Genomic DNA, 21,833 nt, shown 5'->3' with positions numbered 1-21,833 from the left:
CCTGTGTGTGCTTACTAATTGGAAGTCCATGGCCCTAAAACTAAGGTTTTGCTGATATCCTTGATTTTCAGGCCCTTAATCCCTGCCTTTCCATAGCCTTTAAGCAAATCTATTAAAGCCTATTTCTAACAAAGAATTATTGGATAATTTATAGTAGTTGTTTTCTGGCAAACCTAAAGTACATACAAAATAAATGTGTTCTGAACTCGGTCTCTTTGTTGTGTTCAGAGCTCTTCATGTTCATACACAGTGATTACTAGTTGTCCTCTTGAGTTTAAAAGTGTACTGAGGCGGCTTTGAAATTCTGATATGACTCTGCTTCTGAAGCTCACAGTTCTCCAAAACATACTTGTGCCACATGAGAAATTAAGCTTATTAATGAAATCACAGATAGTCTATGGAATTGCTTTTTCTACCCCCCTGTTTTGCTCTGAAGTAGAAAAACTAGAACCCATAAATAAAGAATGGCTTTCTCTTTTTCTAGTGAGTCCTATTTCCAAGTTAACTCTGCTCTATTTTAGGTCCTCAGAGGTCAGCAGTATGGTAGGAGCTGTGATGTATGGAGTGTTGGCTGTGCTATCATAGAAATGGCTTGTGCTAAACCACCTTGGAATGCAGAAAAACACTCCAATCATCTTGCTTTGATATTTAAGGTAATCATGAGACAAAAATGACTTCTTTCTGCTAAAGTTGGCAACAGGCAAATTTTCATGGATTCTTCTTCACTATCAATCTAACATGAAAGCATATCTTCCTCGAAATAAGTATGTGTATCTAGGAGCTGATATGGTGCAGTGAATGCTGGCAGCATGAACAGTTAGTTCTCATGCTTTATAGTCACTTTGAACACTGAATTAGCAGTCATGAATCATTGCTTCTGGGTGAAATATGTACCTACATATACACATAAACACACACACACACACACACACACACATCAAACTTCTAAATTAAAATACTGGAAGCTCTTTATGTATTGTATTGTCACAAATTTTTAAATTTACTGTTTCCTGTATTTAGAAAGTTCATACCTAAGGCAGAGGCTAAGGCTGTTCTACCTTTCTGACAACTCTCAAGTTAACTTTCTCTGTCTCCACCAGAGAGTAATGTAATGATTGAGTTTTTAGCATTTGAGTTAGACCTGTGCTTGTTTAAAAGCTTGGGCTTTGGAGTCGTACAGACCTGATTCCATCCTTTAATAGCTGTGTTTTGGAAAACTATTCTGTCTGCCCTCTTGTTTTCTTGTTTATAAAATGGGTGTAATAATAACACCTACTTCATGAATTACTCATTTCACCTTATGAGGATAAACAGAATTACCTCTGGGCCTGAGTAAAGCACTTAAACCACCATCACCTCTGTTGCTGAGTGGCTAGTGTAAGTCCTCTGAGCTGACCCCCAGCACCTCTCACTTGCCGTAACCTCCTCCAGGTCTCCCAATTCTTATAAAATTTCCTCAGTCACCTGGGGAGAAAAAAATCAGTGCAGTTGTGTTTCTGATGTACTCAATTGACTGGCCAGGTTTAGTCTTACTCTGCATAGCTCTCTGTGCTACAAACAAACAAACAAACAAACAAAAAAAAGAAAACATGCAATGAAGCAAAGAGGACAAACCATTTTGGAGAATATGAGGAAAGCAGAATTGATTTGAGTGAATACGTGCCTAATCATTTTGATGCACCTTGGCCTTGTTCATTTGAGACAATAAAGAGGACTGCAACTCCCATCTCATCAGAAAGTATTTGGTCAAATTCATGAGTTTTACCATAGACACCTTGTTAGGAAAAAGTCCACCCACTTCTGTTTTAATTCCTCTGTATAGCATGCACAGGTTGTGAAATATATGCACGAGTACTTCTGTATCAAAAGCTCTAGTTCTGGAGCGCTTTAACACTAGTGTTGTCTCTTGCAGATTGCCAGTGCAACTACTGCTCCATCAATTCCCTCACATTTGTCCCCTGGTTTACGAGATGTGGCTCTTCGTTGTTTAGAACTTCAACCTCAGGACAGACCTCCATCGAGAGAGCTACTGAAGCATCCAGTCTTCCGTACTACGTGGTAGCCAATTATACAAATAAACTGTTACAGAGACAGGATGCTCAACAAGAGAAAAGAACTTTTGTGGGGAACCACGTTGATGATCTGCTGGCGTTCATGCCACTGAACAGCTATGAATGAGATCAGTGGGGAACCCTTACCTAAGTATGTGATTGACAAATCATGATTTGTACCTAAGCTTAGTATGCAAAAGTCCACAATTTGTGCAGAAACTGTAAACCGTGCCTTTCAAAGAACTGGCCCTTAGTAAACAGGAAAGCAGTGAAGTCTGCATGACTAATTAACAGAGCATAATTTTTTGGAGCACTTTTTCAGCAATATTAGCAGCTGAGGGGCTCAGGATCTGTTTTAATGTTTCAATTATTCTTCCATTTCATATCATGATCACAAGCAGGGGGTTCTGCAGTTCTGTTTTTTTTTTTTTTTTTGTCACTGGCTATAACAGTCAGTGTCTGCCTCTTTTAGGTCAGAATATGCTATAAGTAGCAGTAAATAAATATATTTTAAAAAGTTGACAACTTCTTTATGACCCACAATTGACTATTTTTTTTAAATATGCCTGGGCAATTGTGGTTCATTGTGCATTTTACTGTTGGCCCATTCATTTCGTTTTTGGAAATTACGGTTCTATACTTTCATTTCACCTTCATTTTTGTTTAATATTCAGGGAAAGGTGACCTTTTCAATCCACACACAAAAAAAGTAGAACTAGATGTGAACTAGAGTTTATTAAGTATCTTGCTGTTGCAAGAGTTTTTTAAAATACAGATTTAAAAACTTTGTTTTTAAAATTGGAATATGATAAAATACTACCTTCATTGAGTCAGTCACTGCTCTTCTCATGCAGGTTAAATATAAATTAAGTGAAAATCAAATGTTCTCTGTGATGCAGCTCACAACCAAGATCAAGATGACCTTGAAATGTATTTGAATTTTATAATTATGTTTCTTTAGTAGGAAACTTCACACCATTTAGGTCTTACTCTGTATGTAATAATCCATCATTCATCATCACCACTGATGTTAACTGCTATTTTCCTTCCACCATGTATCATCTCTTTGCAGTAGGCCTGGCTGAGAGATACCTAAAGAAAAATTAATTTAATTATGCAACTAGAAACAAGTGTTTCCAAACAATAAATTTGCTTCAAACTTGGAAAATATTTTCAGAAAGAAAAGTGACATTGAAATTTCATTTATGCACTAATTCGTTGGATTTTGCACAGTTCTCTAATGGTTTTTATCTGAACTGAATTCAGATGCATGGAATCCTGAAGGAAAATGGCAGCTCCTTTACCCTTTTTCTGTGAGTTTTTTAAATCAAGTACTGATTTAAGTATTTAATACAACTTTTTGAGATGTTAAGTTTTAACTCTTCAGAAGCCAGTTGAATTGTTGCAGAGTTAAATAGAATTGGTTATTCTCAAAGACTCAGGATAAATGAAATAAGCTATATATAGAGTACATTTTAAATGTACAACACAAATTGGAAGTAAAATAAGTTACAAGATAAGTTTACAGGGCAGTTTTTTTTTTATATAAATGAATGTGTTTCTTAGTGAAATTTTACATTCCTTTGGTTGGAAGATTGGCAATATTTGAAGAGTTAAAAATAGTACTGAAATGTGAAGTTTGGTAGCTCTAAATGTGTTGTTTTTCCTTTTTTTTTTTTTTGACTACTTTAGAATTTTCACAGTTCTAATAAGATTGTTTCCAAGTCTCTCATGTGCAAGCTTTAAAGGATGCACTCTTGCCATTTTATGTACTGGAAGATCATTGGTCAGATTAATACTGTGTCTGACAGAGATGTAAACTGTATAAACTGAGGAACCTCAGCTAATCAGTGTTACTTTGTAGACCACCATGCCCACCACATTTCAAACTCAAACTGCCTCTAGATGTCAAAATCCATTGTTTGAGTTTGTTTGCAGTTCCCTCAGCTTGCTGGTAATTGTGGTGTTTTGTTTTTTTGTTTTGTTTTCAATGCAAATGTGATGTAATATTCTTATTTTCTTTGGATCAAAGCTGGACTGAAAATTTTAATGTGTAATTATTTTTGTGTTCTTAATGTTATTTGGTACTCAAGTTGTAAATAACGTCTACTGCTGTTTATCCCAGTTTCTACTACCTCAGGTGTCCTATAGATTTTTCTTCTACCAAAGTTCACTTTCACAATGAAATTATATTTGCTGTATGACTATGATTCCTAAGACTTCCAGGGCTTAAGGGCTAACTTCTATTAGCACCTTACTGTGTAAGCAAATGTTACAAAAAAGAATCTCTGGGTTAAGAAAATTTGGCTTAAATGTATTCTTTGTTATTTTAAATATATCAAAGATATTTTAATTAAAATTTTTACCCCATTGAACCAATTTTATAGTATTTGTACCTATTTTGGTGTTTTGTCTTTATAGTAAATAAAAGTTTTTGAACAAAGGTTGTTACCTTTATTTATTTTGGAATAATTCCATTCTTAAAAAGAGTCCTAAGAATACCACAAAGCACTCCCATATACCATACTCTCTCAAAAGCCCCACCCACTCAGGTTTTGCCAGCGGTCTAGTTATATCGTCTATAACAAAAGGATCCAAACCAAGATCAGCTTTGTTCTTAGTTATGTTTCTTGAGTCCCAGTCAATCCAGAACTATTCCTTCTTCCTTGACCTTCAGCCTTAATTTATTGTTTTATAAAAGTCATTCAGGTTCCATTCAGTGCTTCCGCAGGCTTCGGTTCAGAGTGAGCACCTGTGACAGGAATATCTCAGGTGAGGCAGGCCGTGTCCTCAGTGTCTCGTATCAGGAGGCACATGAGGTCATTTTGTCTCCCTGCTGTTGATGTAAACTGTATAGTCTAATAGGCTTCACCACAGTACTCCTGCCCTTTATAATTAATATCTACCTTTATATTTTGTAGAGATGATACCTTGAGACTAAACAAATACGTTGCTATTTATCCAAAGTTAGCTCTCTGCTCTTAGTTGCCTTATCTGATTATTACTTGGGTTGGTGGCCAAGCACTGGATTTCTGGTTCCTGCACACCTGTGTTGTGTGCGTGTGCACACGTGTGTGTATGTGTGAGTCATGTCGATGTGTGTGAGTCATGTCCAACTCTTTATGAACTCATGGACTGTAGCCCACCAAGCTCCTCTGTCCACAGGATTTCCCAGGCAAGAATACTGGAGTGGGTAATAGCCTATCCCTTCTCCAGTGGATCTTCCCAACCCAGGGACTGATCCCGGGTCTCCTGCTTTGCAGGCAGATTCTTTACTGGCTGAGCCACCAGGGAAGCCCCATGTACTTATTAATGAGCATTTTGCTATAAGGAAGACCTTTCTCTTCTTTCATTTATTACTCACTTATATCAAAATGGGTTTGTGGATTCCTATTCAGTGAGATAGAATTCATTACTATCATCACATATTTACTCAAATTGTCACATTTAGCCATTGGGAGCCTCTCAGAGCTTAGCTTCTCTCTGGACTGACAAGCCACCCATTATTCTTTGACCACTTCTATACTTTCAGACCCATCTTGTGTGTTTGCTTCAGCCCTGGGATCAGCGTTTTTCCAAAGAACCTTGACTCCTTTGGTATTAAAAAACTGGGTGCTAGATATGCTCATTGCTCCGGGGTGTCACTGCTCCCATGCCCTCTTGGTAGACAAAGCTAGAATATATATGGGTTTTTTGGATTCATATGCAAAACAAACACACACATACACAAAAACCATGAGTTCATACCAATTTTCAATTTCAGTCTGCCAGTACCCAGATTCATTCAAGACTTCCCTCTTTCCATATTTGTAACTCCTTTTCTCAACAGTTAAGAAACCTGGCTTCCATTTGCCTCAATATATTGACTTACGCTATGGTTAGATAACATCACCGACTCAATGGATGTGAATATGAGCAAACTTCAGAAGACAGTGAAAGACAGGGAAGCCTGGGCTGCTGCAGTCTATGGAGTCACAAAGAGTCAGACATAACACAGCAACTAAGCAACAACAAATTGACTTAACTTGCTCAAGTTCTCCACCCACTTATGTAACCCATAACGAAAGGAACCTAAAGGCAAGGTAAGCTGTGTATTTTTCCGGGTAGTTTTAGGTTCACAACAAAATTGAGCAGAAGATTCATGGATTACCCACACACTTCCTGATCCTACATATTGCATAGCCTCCACCACCATCAACATCAAATGCTTTTTTGACAAAGCGTTTTAAGAAATTTTTCCTTAAAAAAAATTAACTGAAAATCACATCTTTTTAAAAAAACCTTCCTTATGTGGTTTGACATATCATAAACTTACATATAAATACTATCTACTGTTCCCAGACAGCAACAGATAAACTTAGTTGATCCTGTTCATATGACTCAAGAAAAACATAAAAACCATCCTCCTATGTTAAAACTGTTGGGAATGAGAATAAAGATTAATTCACCAGCTACTATTTGTCAGGGACACTTTGCAACACAGTGATTATGTTCTGTTTCACAAGTGAGGAGGTAAAGCAATTTCAATAATTCTGCAATTCAAAGTGTACCAGGGAACTCATTTGGCCGACCCCAAATGGTTTTAGTCTTCGATTGTATCTTGTTTTTATTGTGTGTTGCTGTTTCCTAGTTTCATTCTTTGTATTTCTGCTCAGTAGTCGGTTTTCTCATGATCACCCTGCAAGATAGGTAATGTCACTGAAAAACAGTTCAGAAGCCACCGTGTGTCTCCACATTCGTTTTAAACTTCCTGTAATAGCTTGGTTTTAAATGTACACCTTTTACATAGGCTCTGCAAAATAAATAAATAAATAGGCTCTGAATATTTTTCCTAAAGGGCAGACCAGTCATTTCAGGAAAATACTAACTTTGAGTAAAGCTTTCTGTTTCAGAGGAATTAATTCTATTGTTCCTTGGTTCTATTTAAATGATAATAAGTTTTTAAAAATGGCCAAATCTGCAGGTTACATGGAATCTAGAAAAATGTTGGGGTATCATGCCCATATGGAAATGCCAATGAATGCAATTGTGAACTGACATAGTAGTGATTCACTTGTCATAAAATAGAATGTATGAAGTACTGCAATCCATGGAGAGCACAGTGACAAATGTATGTAAACGGCCGTATTTCCATGCTGTGACAATTTTAGGTTTGTCATTTTTAAATTTTGCCATAAGCAGGAGTCACATGTTGAACTGCCACAGGCAAGGGAAGGCTGGGACTTTTAAAGCAGGAAAGACGCGCCCGTGTGAGCACGGAGTCCCGGAGAGCGAGGAGGAAAGCCCTCCTTGGCGATCAGTGCGGGGAAATGGAGGAAAGCAACAGAATGGGAAAGACGAGAGAGCTCTTCAAGAGAATTAGAGATACTAAGGGGACATTTCATGCAGAGATGGGCTCAATGAAGGACAGAAATGGTAGGGACCTAACAGAAGCAGAAGATATCAAGAAGAGGTGGCAAGAATACACAGAAGAACTGTACAAAAAGATCTTCACGACCCAGATAATCATGATGGTGTGATCACGCACCTAGAGCCACACATCCTGGAATGTGAAGTCAAGTGGGCCTTAGGAAGCACCACTACGAACAAAGCTAGTGGAGGTGATGGAATTCCAGTTGATCTATTTCAAATCCTGAAAGATGACACTGTGAAAGTGCTGCAATCAATATGTCAGCAAATTTGGAAAACTCAGCAGTGGTCACAGGACTGGAAAATGTCAGTTTTCATTCCAATCCCAAAGAAAGGCAATGCCAAAGAATGCTCAAACGACTGCACAATTACACTTATCTCACAGGCTAGTAAAGTAATGCTTAAAATTCTACAAGCCAGGCTTCAATAATACGTGAACTGTGAACTTCCAGATGTTCAAGCTGGTTTTAGAAAAGGCAGAGGAACCAGAGATCAAATTGCCAACATCCGCTGGATCACTGAAAAAGCAAGAGAGTTCCAGAAAAACATCTATTTCTGCTTTATTGACTACACCAAAGCCTTTGACTGTGTGGCTCTCAATAAACTGCAAAATTTTTAAAGAGATGGGACTACCAGACCACCTGACCTGCCTCTTGAGAAACCTGTATGCAGGTCAGGAAGCAACAGTTAGAACTGGACATGGAACAACAGACTGGTTCCAAATAGGAAAAGGAGTACGTCAAGGCTGTATATTGTCACCCTGCTTATTTAACTTATATGCAGAGTACATCATAAGGAATGCTGGGCTGGAGGAAGCACAAGCTGGAATCAAGATTGCCAGGAGAAATATCAATAACCTCAGATATGCAGATGACACCACCCTTATGGCAGAAAGTGAAGCAGAACTAAAGAGCCTCTTGATGAAAGTGAAAGAGGAGAGTGAAAAAGTTGGCCTAAAGTTCAACATTCAGAAAACTATAAGATCATGGCATCTGGTCCCATTACTTCATGGCAAATAGATGGGGAAACAGTGGAAACGGTAGCTGACTTTATTTTTCTGGGCTGCAAAATCACTGCAGATGGTGATTGCAGCCATGAAATTAAAAGACGCTTACTCCTTGGAAGGAAATTTATGACCAACCTAGACAGCATATTAAAAAGCAGAAACATTACTTTGCCGTCTAGTCAAGTCTATGGTTTTTCCAGTGGTCATGTATGGATGTGAGTTGGACTATAAAGAAAGCTGAGCACTGAAGAATTGATGCTTTTGAACTGTGGTGTTGGAGAAGACTCGTGAGAGTCCCTTGGACTGCAAGGAGATCCAACCAGTCCATCCTAAAGGAGATCAGTCCTGCGTGTTCATTGAAAGAACTGATGTTGAAGCTGAAACTCCAAGGCTTTGGCCACCTGATGCAAAGAGCTGACTTATTTGAAAAGACCCTGAGGCTGGGAAAGATTGAGGGCAGGAGGAGAAGGGGATGACTGAGGATGAGATGGTTGGATGGCATCACCGACTCGATGGACATGGGTTTGGGTGGACTCAGGGAATTGGTGATGGACAGGGAGGCCTGGTGTGCTGTGGTTCATGGGGTCACAAAGAGTCAGACATGATTGAGCGACTGAACTGAACTGAATGATGATGGACACGGTAACCACAGAGCCTGAAGCATCACCTGGGTCAAACTGGTTCTGCCACTTGCCAGTCGTGTAACTCCTGTTTGACTTTCTGAACCTCCATTTCTGCATCTACAAGATGAAACCAACAGCTTTGAAGAGAGCCTATATAAATGGCTCAGTACAGTGCTAGGCACATTGGATACACAGTATGTGTGTTGTGAATGAAGTGACCCAAGAGTCACAGACTCAAATGCCTGTGGGGCTAGAATACCCTTAACAGAGCTTTTGGCTGACCTGAGAGTTCAGGCCAAATTCATGTCCAAGGGGGCCCACAGTTACCACACTGGAACTGAAGAAAAAAAGCCCAGTACTGCCAAAACCTGTAAATTTTCAAAAGAGGCTGGAGAGATCTAGATATGACATGCAATTTCTTGATGTTTACACACTGGAAGCTAATTTTACATTTTTATAAGGAACTTTAGGCTAAACAAAATTCACATGCTTTATCTGGCCTGTGACTAGGTGCTTTTGACTTCTGAGCTGGGTCCAGGCTTGTAAAATAAAAAAAGTACAAAGTGAGAGTGAAATCTCAGCTTTGGGAAGCTGAATCCAGGACTTTTGTCTTCTGAGATACATGACATAAGGGGAAAGTGGAGATGCTGATTATAAATGCTAGAGAACTAATCTACGAGGAGAAAACGAATATCTGATTTTATGCACTAGTGTGAGGTGCTTACCACTAAAGCCTGATTGCCATGTAGCAAACTATACATGAAAATGAAAGTGTTAGTTGCTCAGTCATCTCCAACTCTTTGCAACCCCATGGACTGTAGCCCACCAGGCTTCTCTGTCCATGGGATTCTCCAGGCAAGAATACTGCCATTCCCTTCTCCAGGGGATTTTCCTGACGCAGGGACCAAACCCAGGTCTCCCGCATTGCAGGCATATTGTTTATCATCAGCCACCAGAGAAGCCCACTATGCGTATGCAGCATTCACTAATGCCATCCCAGTGGTGCAGCTAAGCCCGTGTGACTAAAGAACTTCACCCATAACTGAAGCCAATCCCATCACTCTGCATCAACCTGGTATCACTATGAGCCCTACCCCACAGCCCTCACTTCAGCTTTGCCTCATGTTGAAATACAGTGAGGCTAAACCGATGATGTAAGATTCATGACCCAGAGTTCTTTTGCCACAATGCTGAAATTTGTATTAAAGTTTATTTCTGAGATGACTAAGTGCTATTTTTCCCTTAAAATCAATTTGCTTAATGAGCTCTCCCAACATCTACGCAGACATACTCCGAGGATGAGGGCTGTAACTAGGATGAAAGGGAAAGAAAGAAAAGGAAGGGAAATAACAAGGAATGGGGAAATACTGGAAAACCTTTGGCAGGGAGTAGCATGGCCATATATGTATTTTTTAAAAGATCATTCTAGCAGTATCTTGAAGAAAGAATCAAATGGGGCTGGCTGAAGAAGAGGCAGAGAGAACGTCAGAAGACAACTGCAGTATCTAGATAAGAAAGTATGAGGGGGAGGGACTTCCCTGGTGGTCCCAGTGGATAAGACTCCGAGCTCCCTGGTCAAGAGAACTAGATCCCGCATGCCGCAACTAAGGGGAAAAAAAAAAAAAAATCCTGCATGCTGCAACTGAAGGATCCCACAAGCCACACGGAAGATGAAAGATCCCATGCCACAACCAAGGCCTGGCACAGCCAGATAAATAAGTAAATATTTCCAAAAAAAAAGTATGAGGGGAGAGTGATGTCAACATCAATAGAAGATAATATCCCTATCAACACTGAGTGATGAAGGAATGGAAAATCTAAACAGACCAATAACAAGTAAAGAGACTGAAATGGTACCCCAAAGCCTCTCAACAAAGAAAAGCCTGGGCCCAGATGGTCTTGCTGGGAAATTCTATCAAACATTAAAGGAATTAATGCCAATCCTTTTCAAACTCTTCTAAAAAACTAAGGAGGAGGGAATCTCCCAAGCTCATTTTATGAGCCCAGCATTACCCTGACACCAAAGTCAGATAAGTAATATAAGGAGAAAAAAGAAAAGTACAGGCCAGGGGTGGTCCAAGATGGCGGCATGGGAAGATCTTGAACTCATCTCCTTCTACACCAAATCAACATTCAGAACATTTCCCTCTAGAAAAGACCTGAAAACTCGCTGACCAGCGCCTTCATGACAAATGATAAAAGGGCCACAATGGGACAAGCGGGAGAGGCAAGGAGTGGTCTTACTAAAAACCCAACCTTGGAGCAGTGATCCACGATCAGGAGGGACATCAAAAGTGCAGAGCCTCTCCCCGAGGAGGGAGGGGTTCATGCCCCACATTGGATCCCGCAAGCCTTGGGACCTGCAGTGGAAGAGATGAACCCCCAGAAGGTTCTGGCTGTAGAGAACTGAGATGTCTCTCTTAAAAGGCTCACATGCAGACTCATTCACCCTGGAGAGAAGTGCAGCAGTTTGAAAAGTGCCTGTTCTCCATTCTGACTGAGGCAATTTATTGATACATTTCCTACCAACAGGGTAGGAGGGTTCCTTTATCTCTGCATCCTCTCTAGCATTTACTACTTGTAGACTTTTTGATTATGCTCAATCTGACTGGTGTGAGGTGATACTTCTTCTTTCCCTAATAATTAGTAATATTGAGTATCTTTACATGTGTCAGGCTATCTATATGTCTTCTTTGGAGAAATGCTTATTTATATCTTCTGCCTGTGTTTCGATTGAGCTGTTTTTTTTGTTTTTCCGTATTAAGCTGTATGAGCTCTTTATTTTATTTTTGGAAATTAATCCCTTGTCGGTCACATTGTTTGCAAATATCTTCCCCCATTCTATAGGCTGTCTTTTCATTTTGTGTATGGTTTCTCTTTGCTGTGCAAAAGCTTTTGAGTTTAATTAGGTCCCAATCGTTTACTTTTGTTTTTAATTCCATTACTCTAGAAATGGATCCCAAAAGATAATACTATGATTTATGTTACAGTATTTGGCCTCTGTTTTTTCCTTTTAAGAAATGGTCTTACATTTAGGTTTTCAGTCCATTTGGGGTTTATTTTTGTATATGGTGTTAGAGAATGTTACTTCATTCTTTTACGTGTAGCTGTCCAGTTTTCCCAGCACACTTCCTGAAGAGACTGTCTTTTCTCTATTGTATATTCTTGCCTCCTTTGTTGTAGATTAAATGTAAGGGCATGGATTTACCTCTGGGCTCTCCACTCTGTTCCATTCATCTACCTGCCTGTTTTTGTGCCAGTGGAGTATTCATTACTATACCTTTGTAGTAATTTATGTTATAGTCTGAAATCAGAAAATGTGATTCCTCCAGCTTCATTATTCTTTCTCAAGATTGTTCTGCCTATTGGGGGTCTACTGTGTTTCTGTACAAATTTGTTAACTACTTGTTCTAGTTTTGTGAAAAATGCCATTAGTATTCTGCTAGGGATTGCACTGAATCTACAGACTGCCTTGGGTAATATGGTCATTTGAACAATATGAATTCTTCCAATCCAAGAACATGGTGTAGATATATCATATGTTCATATGTTTGTGTTGTCTTCAACTTCTTTCCTCACTGTCTTCTAGTTTTCCAATATGGGTCCTGTACTTCTGTAGGTAGCTTCATCCCTAGGTATTTTCTTTTTGATGCAATGGTAAATGACATTGTTTTTCTTAGTTTTCCTTTCTGACATTTCACTGTTAGTGTGTAGAAAAGCAACAGATTTCTGTATATTGACTTTGTATCCTTCAGCTTTACCACATTCATCAATATGAGCTCTAGTAGTTTTCGAGTAGCATCTTTAGGATTTTCTATGAAGAATATCATGTCATCTGCGAACAGTGACACTTTTGCTTCTTCTCCAATTTGGGCTGATGTTTCATTTTACTCTCTGACTGCTGCAGGTGGTACAAAAGTGGCAAGAGTGGGCATTCTTGTCTTGTTCCTAATCTTAAAGAAAATGCTTTCAGATTTTCACCACTGAATATAATGTTATTTGTGGGTGCGTCATATATGACCTTTATTATGTTGACATATGTTCCCTCTATGCCCACTTTCTGGAGAGTGTTTTTATCATAAATGGATGCTGAATTTTATCAAAAACTTCTTCTTCATCTATTGAGGTGATCATATGATTTTTATTCCTCAAGTTGTTAATGTGATATATCCACTGACTGACTTATGGATACTGAAAAATCCTTGCATCCCTGGGATAAGTCCCATTTGATCATGGTGTATGATCCTTTTAATGTATTGTTGGATTTGGTTTGACAATGATTTTGTTGAGGATTTCTGCATTTATGTCATCAGTAATACTGGCCTGTAATTTTCTTTTTTGTGATATTTTGTCTGGTTTTGGTATCAGGGAAATGGTGTCCTCACAGAATGAGTTAAAAATGTTCCTTTCTCTACAATTTTTTAGAATAGTGTCAGAAGGATAGGTGTTAACTCTTCTCTAAATTTTTCATAGAATTCACCAGTGAAGCCATTCAGCCCTGGACTTTTGTTTGTTGGGAGTTTTAAAATTGCTGATTCAATTTCGGTACTCATAAAAGTTTTATGTCATGAAAAACAAAAACAGGGATAGATTAAATTAGACTAGATTAACTTTGACCCAATTTTAAAAAGCAAATAATAATAGAACAAACAGCTGTAAAAGGTATTTTTGAAATGTGAAAAATTTAAATAGGATTAAATAAATTAAATAAATTCATGATACTGAATTACTGTTCACTTTAAATGTCATTCTGAAATGAGTGCAAGGCATATGTTGTGTGTGTGTGTGTGTGTGTGCATGTGTGTGTGTGTGTAGAGAGAGAGAGGAATTGTTACAAAATGTTACCAACTGATGGACCCACATAAAAGATACATGTTTGTTCCCTGCACTTTTCTAAAGGTTAGAAATTTTCAAAATAAAAAATTGGGCAAATATTTCTGTTTGTATATTCTTCAACTTGGTTTCATTTATTTTTGCATTTTATCTTTATTCCCTTTTTACCCCTGTAATGGGCTTCCTGTGGCAATTCAGCCTTCACTAAGGGACCACCGGTAGAATTATTCAGGGATTACACATCGGACACGACTGAGCGACCGAACGGAACTGAACTGACAACATCCAGAAGAGGGCAGCAGAATACACGCTTTCTTTAGTGAAAGGACGGTCTCAGCAGTGTACCAACTGACAAATAACTGGAAATCAGACTTTACACCACTTCTTTCTCAAGAATAAATCTCACTGCTCCTTTTAGAAAATTGAAAAAACACAAGGCAATTCACTGACAATTCCATTTTTCCAATCAAAACCTTGAATTCAGTGTTTATCCATTTTCTGAGAGGACAATACTATTCTGCTATCCCCTTGAGACAAGAGTTAACACTTTACAACCAAAGAAAGGCTTTAAAAAGACACTTGATGCCTTCTTTCCTGGCTTCCTGTTCTCAAGACCACCCTGCTCTGGGCTGACTCTCACCCATGCTGCCAACCACTGTTCATCTGTGCTTCTCAAACTATTCCCACATGCTAGTGCTCTGCTTAAGAACCTTCAACGATGACCTACTGCCTATCTCAAGATTTCATGATGGTCTGAGCTTACTCTGCCTATTTCATTTCCTACTATCTCTAATGCAAAGTTTTACTCTGAGCAGACCCCACAGTATTCATTCCCACGTCTGCACTTTTGCTCATGCCAATGGTTCTCAAACTAGATAGCAGCAAAGTGTGGGAAAGAGCGTGTTGTGTGTGCGTGCTCAATGTGCAAGCATGCTCGGCTGTACCCACTCTCTGCGACCCTACAGGCTGCAGCCTGCCAGGCTCCTCTGTCCATGGGATTTTCGGGGCAAGAATAACGGAGTGTGTTCCATGCCCTTCTCCAGGGGGTCTTCCCAACCCAGGCTTTAAACCCAATTCTCTTCCGGCTACCTACACTGGCAGACGGGTTCTTTACCACTAGCGCCACCTGGGAAGCCTGGAGAAAGGTGAGTTTTACTAATTCACAGACTAACAGAGACCATTTTTTTCTCCTTTTCATGCAGTATTTTCTTTTCTTTTACTTTCTTTTTTCCAAGGGAAAGTACGAACACAGTCCTCCACTACCACAAATTATCCAGCCGAGTTTTCCCCATTTGGGGAAGTTGCAGGGGTCAACACATCTGGATAGGCCTCGCCCTGGGAAAACCACCTTCATGATAATTATTTCACACAGTATCTTAGATCCTAAAGCACAAAATGACTTCAAAATACTTTGCGCCTAATGTTATTAATATGCAATATACTACTGTAATTCACAGAACTGACATTAACTTCAATATCTGAAGTTAATAAAACGCCTTGTCACAACTTTCCTTTTAAAAATTTGCATTATAATATGTGGCTCTAACACTCAATTCTTGAACATTTTTGTCTTCAGACCCCATTACCCTTTAAATTTTACTGAGAATCCCCAAGGAGCTTTTGTTTATGTGAGTTATATCTATTGATATTTAGTGTATCATATTAAAACTGATAAACTTTATTTACTTATTCATTAAAAATAACAATTAAAAAATCTATTATATGTTAATATGGATGACATATCTTTAAGAAAAATAGCTAAATTCCCCCAAATAGTGAAAAAAATGGCATTTTACTATTTTTGCAAATCTATTTATTTCTGGCTTAATAATAGACGGCTGGATACTCATATCTACTTCTGCATTCAATCTGTTTTACCATATATCATGTGACCCCTAGAAAACTCCACTGTACCCTTGTGGGAGAATGAGAATAAAGACAAATAACCTCTTGGTACTATTATGAATATAGTTTTGACCTTGCAGATCTCTAAAATGGTCATAGAGACCCCCAGTGTCACTAGACAGAACTTTGAGAACTGCTGGTTTATGCTGTCCCTTCCTTTCTACCTCTCTTCTATCTACTTCTCTTTGAAGCACTCTTTTTTTTTTTTTTTTGAAGCACTCCTTAACTCCAGTAACTCATACTCAAATTCTGTGGTAACTATTATTTATAATTATGTTTTTCCAACTAGACCATAACATTGAATGTAGGCACACAGTTACCAGTAAATAAATATTTGCCAGTTATGTTACCCACACTAGATGATGTAGCTATTCAAGTAGGCTCCAGAATATCCACCAACTTTAAACATTAACTCTCTTACAGCAAAGAACTATGAAATAATGACTCATGCAACATGAGCTTGTCTTCCAACAGTTTGAAAAACAGTTCTTTCTTGAATAAAGTCAAAGCTCTAGGTTATTTACTGATCCTGACCATAAAAAATACTAAGTGGATAAACTGCCAGGAATTCATAAAATGTTTGACTATCTGCTAGTTTGTCAACATAAACTCAATCTTTTCATCACTTACTACAGACAGAGTAACTTTAATTCCCTCTGAAGGTAGGAAGAGAACTTTTCTCTTCCCTCTTTTCTTGTCCAAGAGCAGAACAACATTGGTGGGTTTATTTAAAATGGTTCAGTAATTCCCTCCTGCATTTCCCTATAAGATTGGCTTTCTAATTCTGGGCTATTTTAAATCTTATCTTCTCATTTCAAAATTCCAATATTCCCCTATAACTATTCTCATCGAAGATCTTGCCTCATAGGTCAATGAGAAACTAGAAACAATCACAATTTAGCCCTCAACTTTCTCCAACCAAATCCTCTCACACACCTTCCACTGAGACCACAATCTCTGCCTTCCGTCTTGCTTTGGATGAAGATGCATCCGTGCTCCTGTCAGAGGCCCTCTCTACTTATGCTCTGAATCAGCTCCTACCTTCTCAAGAACTTTATTCTGGAAATTAGTCATATATCTCTATCAATTTCTTTCTTTCTGTTGGATCATTCTCATCAGCACACAAATACACTATAGGATCTTTCATTTACAAAAGTTCTCTTCACCTTTGGCCCTATTTCCCTGCCTCTCTTTTCCTAAAACTTACTGAAAGAGTTGTGTACATTCATTTTTCCTACTTCACCTCACATTTTCTCAACACATTCGAACTTTTCACCAAAACTGCTTTTGATCAAGTCATCATGGGCCTGTATCTTGCAAAACTCATGGCTGCTGCTCTATCTACATTCTTTGCCATCTCTTCTTCAAGTCTTCTGGCTAAAGAATCTTCATTTTATCTCTGGTTATAGCTCCAGGTGTGGATATTCAACTAGTTACTTGACATTTCTCACAGGTACTTTAACTTCACCCTCCCACATACATTCATCAGCAAGTCCCGTCAGCTCCTCCAAAATATAGTCCTAATCCATTCACTCTCTCCATCTCCGTAGCTACCACTTAGTCTAAACTATCATTATCTCTAACCTGAACTATTATATTAGCCTTCTAATTAACCTTCCAAGTATGGTGACAGCCCACCTATTATCCATAAAACATGCAAACTGGTCTTTTAAAAACAAGAATCAGATCCTATTACTTCTCTGCTCATAACCCTCCAAAGACTTCCCACTACACTAAGAATCTCAAATCCTTCCCTGAACTTGCAAGGCCCCATGGGATTTGGCCTCTTCCCTGACAGCATCTTTCCCTTCTCCCTTACTATCATGTTCCAGCCACATGGCCCTCTTTGCCTTGCTTGAACATAGCATGCTCCTACCCATCTCACTGCCTTTGCATTTCCTATCCAGAGACTCTCCCCACAGATCTTCCCAAGTTTTGTGCCTTCTTGTCATTTAGGTCTCAGTCGTACATGCCACTACCCTATCCAATGTTGCTACACCAATTCCCACCCCCAAGTGACCTTTATAAAGAAAGTGAAGTCCCAGGAGGAAACAGATGACACAGACGAAGTTATCCATCCCACTCTCTTCTCATGACTCTACCTCATTTTCTCCAAGGCACTCATCACTGTCTGATATTATTTATGTGTTTAGTATCTGTCTCCTACATTAGACCCTCACTTGCAGTAGGTGCTCAATAGATTATCTGTTGGAATCTCATTCTGAACTAATTCTGGAAGTTAGAATCCATTTAGGGACACATGCACTATTTGTGGATTTTTAGGACATTGATAATAAACTTTATCTTTCCTACATGGTATTTTTGTGATTAACAGCATAAATGGGATTTAAATGAAAAAATACAGCACATATCTTTAATTGGGTAGAGTATCTCAAGAGACTGAAAACAATAGGAAGCAGGGGTAAAGAATCAGAGAGAAGAGGACAATTTTGGACAACAGCACATCTCCATGCCTACCAATACTAATCTTTTGATTGTCATATATTATATATTAGAAAATTGTCTGGCAGTCTGTTGTTTCTCATTTATCTGTATTTAAAATTTTATGTAAATGATTAAAGACACGGATGTTCTAAAGGACACTACCAGCCACTATGACCTAATTGATATATATAAAATTTTAAATCAAATAGCTATAAAGTATATACTCTTTTCAACCGCATTTGGTATGTTCACCAAGAGAGAGCATATCCTAGGACATAAGACAAGTTAATAAATTTAAAAGAACTGAAAACATACTTATTTTATAATGACAAAAACAATTAAGAACCAGTTACAGTAACATATCTAGGGAAATTCCAAATATTTAGAAATTAAAAACACTTCTAAATCATGAATCAAAAAAGAAATCACAAGGGAAATTTTAAAAATATTTTATACTGAATGCTAATGAAAATAAAATATATCAAAATTCCCAGGACTCAGCTAACATAATGCTTGGAAGGAAATTTTTAACTTTAGATGCATATACTAGAAAAGAAAAAAGGTCTAAAACCACTGATGCTAAAGTTCTACCTCAGTGGAAGCTGGAAAAAGAAGGGCAAAATAAACCCAAAGTGAGTAGGATATATAAAACAGTAAAATGAACAAAATAGAAAATAGACAAACAACAGAGAAAATTAATAAAACCAGAAGCTGTTTCTTTGAAAAGATCCATAAACTTCCAGTTACAATGATGAAGGAAAAAAGAAAACACAAATCACCAAAATTATGAATGAATGTATCACTACAGATCATATAGATATTAAAAAGACAGTAAGATATTTATGGACAACTTTATATCACCAGATTTGATGACTTAGATGAAATGAACAAATTCCATGAAAAATATAACTTATCAAACTTAAGACAAGATGAAAGAGAAATTCCGAATAGCCCTACAATCTTTAAAAGAAACTCAATTCGTTATCAAAGAAAACTAGAAGCCCATGGTTTCAGTGGTGAATTCCATTAACATTCAACAAAGGAGTAACACCAATCTTATAGTTAATTTTTTTTTTTTTTGGTAGAAAGTAGAGGAGAAAGCAGCACTTCTGAACTCATTGCAGGAGGTCAGCATAAGCCAAACACCAAAATCTGAAATAAAGCTACAAAGAAGCCATGAAACTGAAAAAAGAACCCACCTGCCAATGTGCATTTGACTCCTGGTTAGGAAAGATTCCATATGTTGTGGAGCAGCAGAGCAGGCACCAGAACTACGCAGACTGCCTCTGAACCTGTAAGCCACAACCACTGAGCCCACAGGCTGCAACTGCTGAAGCCCAGCGCTGAGAACCTGTGCGCCACGAGGGACGCCACCCAACGAGAAGCCTGCATGCGATAAGGAAGAGTAGCCCTGCTCACTGAAACCAGAGAAAGCCTGCGTGCAGCAATAAAGACCCAGCACAGCCAAAAACATCTAAATAAATAAAGTTTTTAAATGATAGGGTGTGACCAAAGTGTCATTCACAACTGAGTAGTGTCATCTCAGGAATCCAAGGATGGTGCAACATTTGACAACGTGGCTTCCCCAGTGGCACAGCAGTAAAGAATTTGCCTGTAATGCAGGAGATCTGAGTTTGATCCCTGGGTGGGAAAGATCCCTGGAGAAGGAAATGTAAACCCACTCCAGTACTCTTGCCTGGAGAATCCCATGGACAGAGGAACCTGGAGGGCTACAGTCCATGGATTGCAAAGAATTGGATACGACTGATTGACTAAACAACAACAATATTATAATTTACTACATTAACGGGAGAACAGAGAAAAATTATGTGATCATCTTAATAAATAGCAAAGAAAAGTATTTGATATTCACCATTCATTTAAAACTTAAGACAAAAATTCTTCACAAACCAAAAACAGAAGAGAACTTTTTAAACTCTATAAATTACACCTACCAGAAAATTACATTAAATATTAAACCTGAAGGTGAAACCTTAGAAACAGACAGAAGAATGAAGTATACTTATATGAACTAATAAGGTGAGACTCCAAAATATATTTTCAATAAATAAAAGAAACTGAATATACAAAATATAAGAAACTCTAAAGACTCCACCAAAAAACTGTTAAACTAACAAATTCAGTAAACTTGTGGAGAACAATTTCAACATGCAAAAATCTGTTGCATCTCCATACACTAATAAGGAACTAGGAGAAAGACAAAAAACAACCACATTTACAAATGCATCCAAAAAAAAAGTACTTAGGAATAAATTTAACCAAGGAGGTGAAAGACCTAGACAGTGAAAACTACAAGACATTAAAGAAATAAACCGAAGAAAACACAAATAGATGGAAAGATATTTCATGCTCATGGATTAGAAGTATTAATATTTTTAAAATGCCCATATCACCCAAAGCAATCTACAGATTCACTGCAATCCCTATCAATGCAGTCAACTTCCCAATGTCATTTTTCACAGAAACAGAACAATTCTTAAACTTGTGTAGAACCACAAAAAATCCCAAATGACCAAAGCAGTATTGAAGAAGAACAAAGGAGGGTGCAACATGCTGCCTGCTATCAAATATTATGAAACTATAGTAATTAAAACAGAATGACACTGGCATAAAAATAGACACACAGATCAACAGAACATAACAGAGAGCCCAGAAATAAAGCCATGCACATAAATAAATTTACAATAATAAATTTACAAGAAAGGAGAGAATAATACACAATAGAGAAAGTATCTTCTATAAACGATGCTGGGAAAACTAGACAGCCACATGAAAAAGAATGAAACTAGAATACCAATTTACAGTATACACAAAAATTAACTCAAAATAGATTAAAGACTTGAATGTAAGACCTGAAATCATAAAAGTCCTCAAAGAAAACACAGGCAGTAAGCTCATTCTTACCAATGATTTTTTGGATTTGACATCAAAAGAAAAGGCAACAAAAGCAAAAATAAAAAATAAGTGCAACTACATCAAGCTAAAAAGTTTCTGTACAGCAAAGAAAACCATCAGCAAAATGAAAAGGCAAGCATCTGAGTGGGAAAAAAGATCTGCCAAGCACAAATCTGATAAGGGGGTATTGTCCAAAATATATAAAGTGAAGTGAAAGTTGCTCAGTCATGTCCCACTCTTTGTGACCCCGTGGTCTCTAGAGTCCATGGAATTCTCCAACTCATACAAATCAAAGCAGAAAAACAATCTGATTTTTATTTTTTTATTTTTATTTAAAAAATTTTTTTTAACAATCTGATTTTTAAAATGGGCTAAAGATCTGAACAATTTTCCAAAGAAGTTATCTAAATAGCTAACAGGTACATGCAAAGATGCTAACATCACTAAATAATCAGGGAAATGCAAATCAAAACCACAATGAGATATCACCTTGCACCTGTCAGAATGGCTATTATAAAAAAGACAACCAAAACCAAGTGTTGGTGAGGATGTAGAGAAAGGCAAACCCTTGTGCACTGTTTGTGAGAATGTAAATCCATGCAGTCACTATGGAAAACAGTATGGCTGTTCCTCAAAAAATTAAAA

General features: G+C 37.9%; 1 protein-coding gene across 3 annotated transcripts in view; it reads left to right on the top strand.

The window, feature by feature from the left end:
- MAP3K1 (mitogen-activated protein kinase kinase kinase 1) overlaps window positions 1–4,495 on the top strand; it is a 75,194-nt gene extending 70,699 nt beyond the window's left edge. For all 3 annotated transcript variants that reach the window (XM_061129771.1, XM_061129772.1, XM_061129773.1), the window contains exons 19-20: window positions 522–653; window positions 1,913–4,495. In XM_061129771.1, the coding sequence (XP_060985754.1) occupies window positions 522–653; window positions 1,913–2,062 (282 nt within the window). In that variant the 3' untranslated portion in view covers window positions 2,063–4,495. The remainder of the gene's footprint in view (window positions 1–521; window positions 654–1,912) is intronic.
- The last annotated feature ends 17,338 nt before the right edge of the window (window positions 4,496–21,833 follow it).

This window comes from Dama dama, chromosome 25 (assembly GCF_033118175.1).
Source record: "Dama dama isolate Ldn47 chromosome 25, ASM3311817v1, whole genome shotgun sequence".
In the NCBI taxonomy this organism is placed as follows: domain Eukaryota; kingdom Metazoa; phylum Chordata; class Mammalia; order Artiodactyla; family Cervidae; genus Dama; species Dama dama.
Note: the sequence above shows the minus strand (reverse complement) of the source record. Positions and strands in the feature narration are given on the sequence as shown.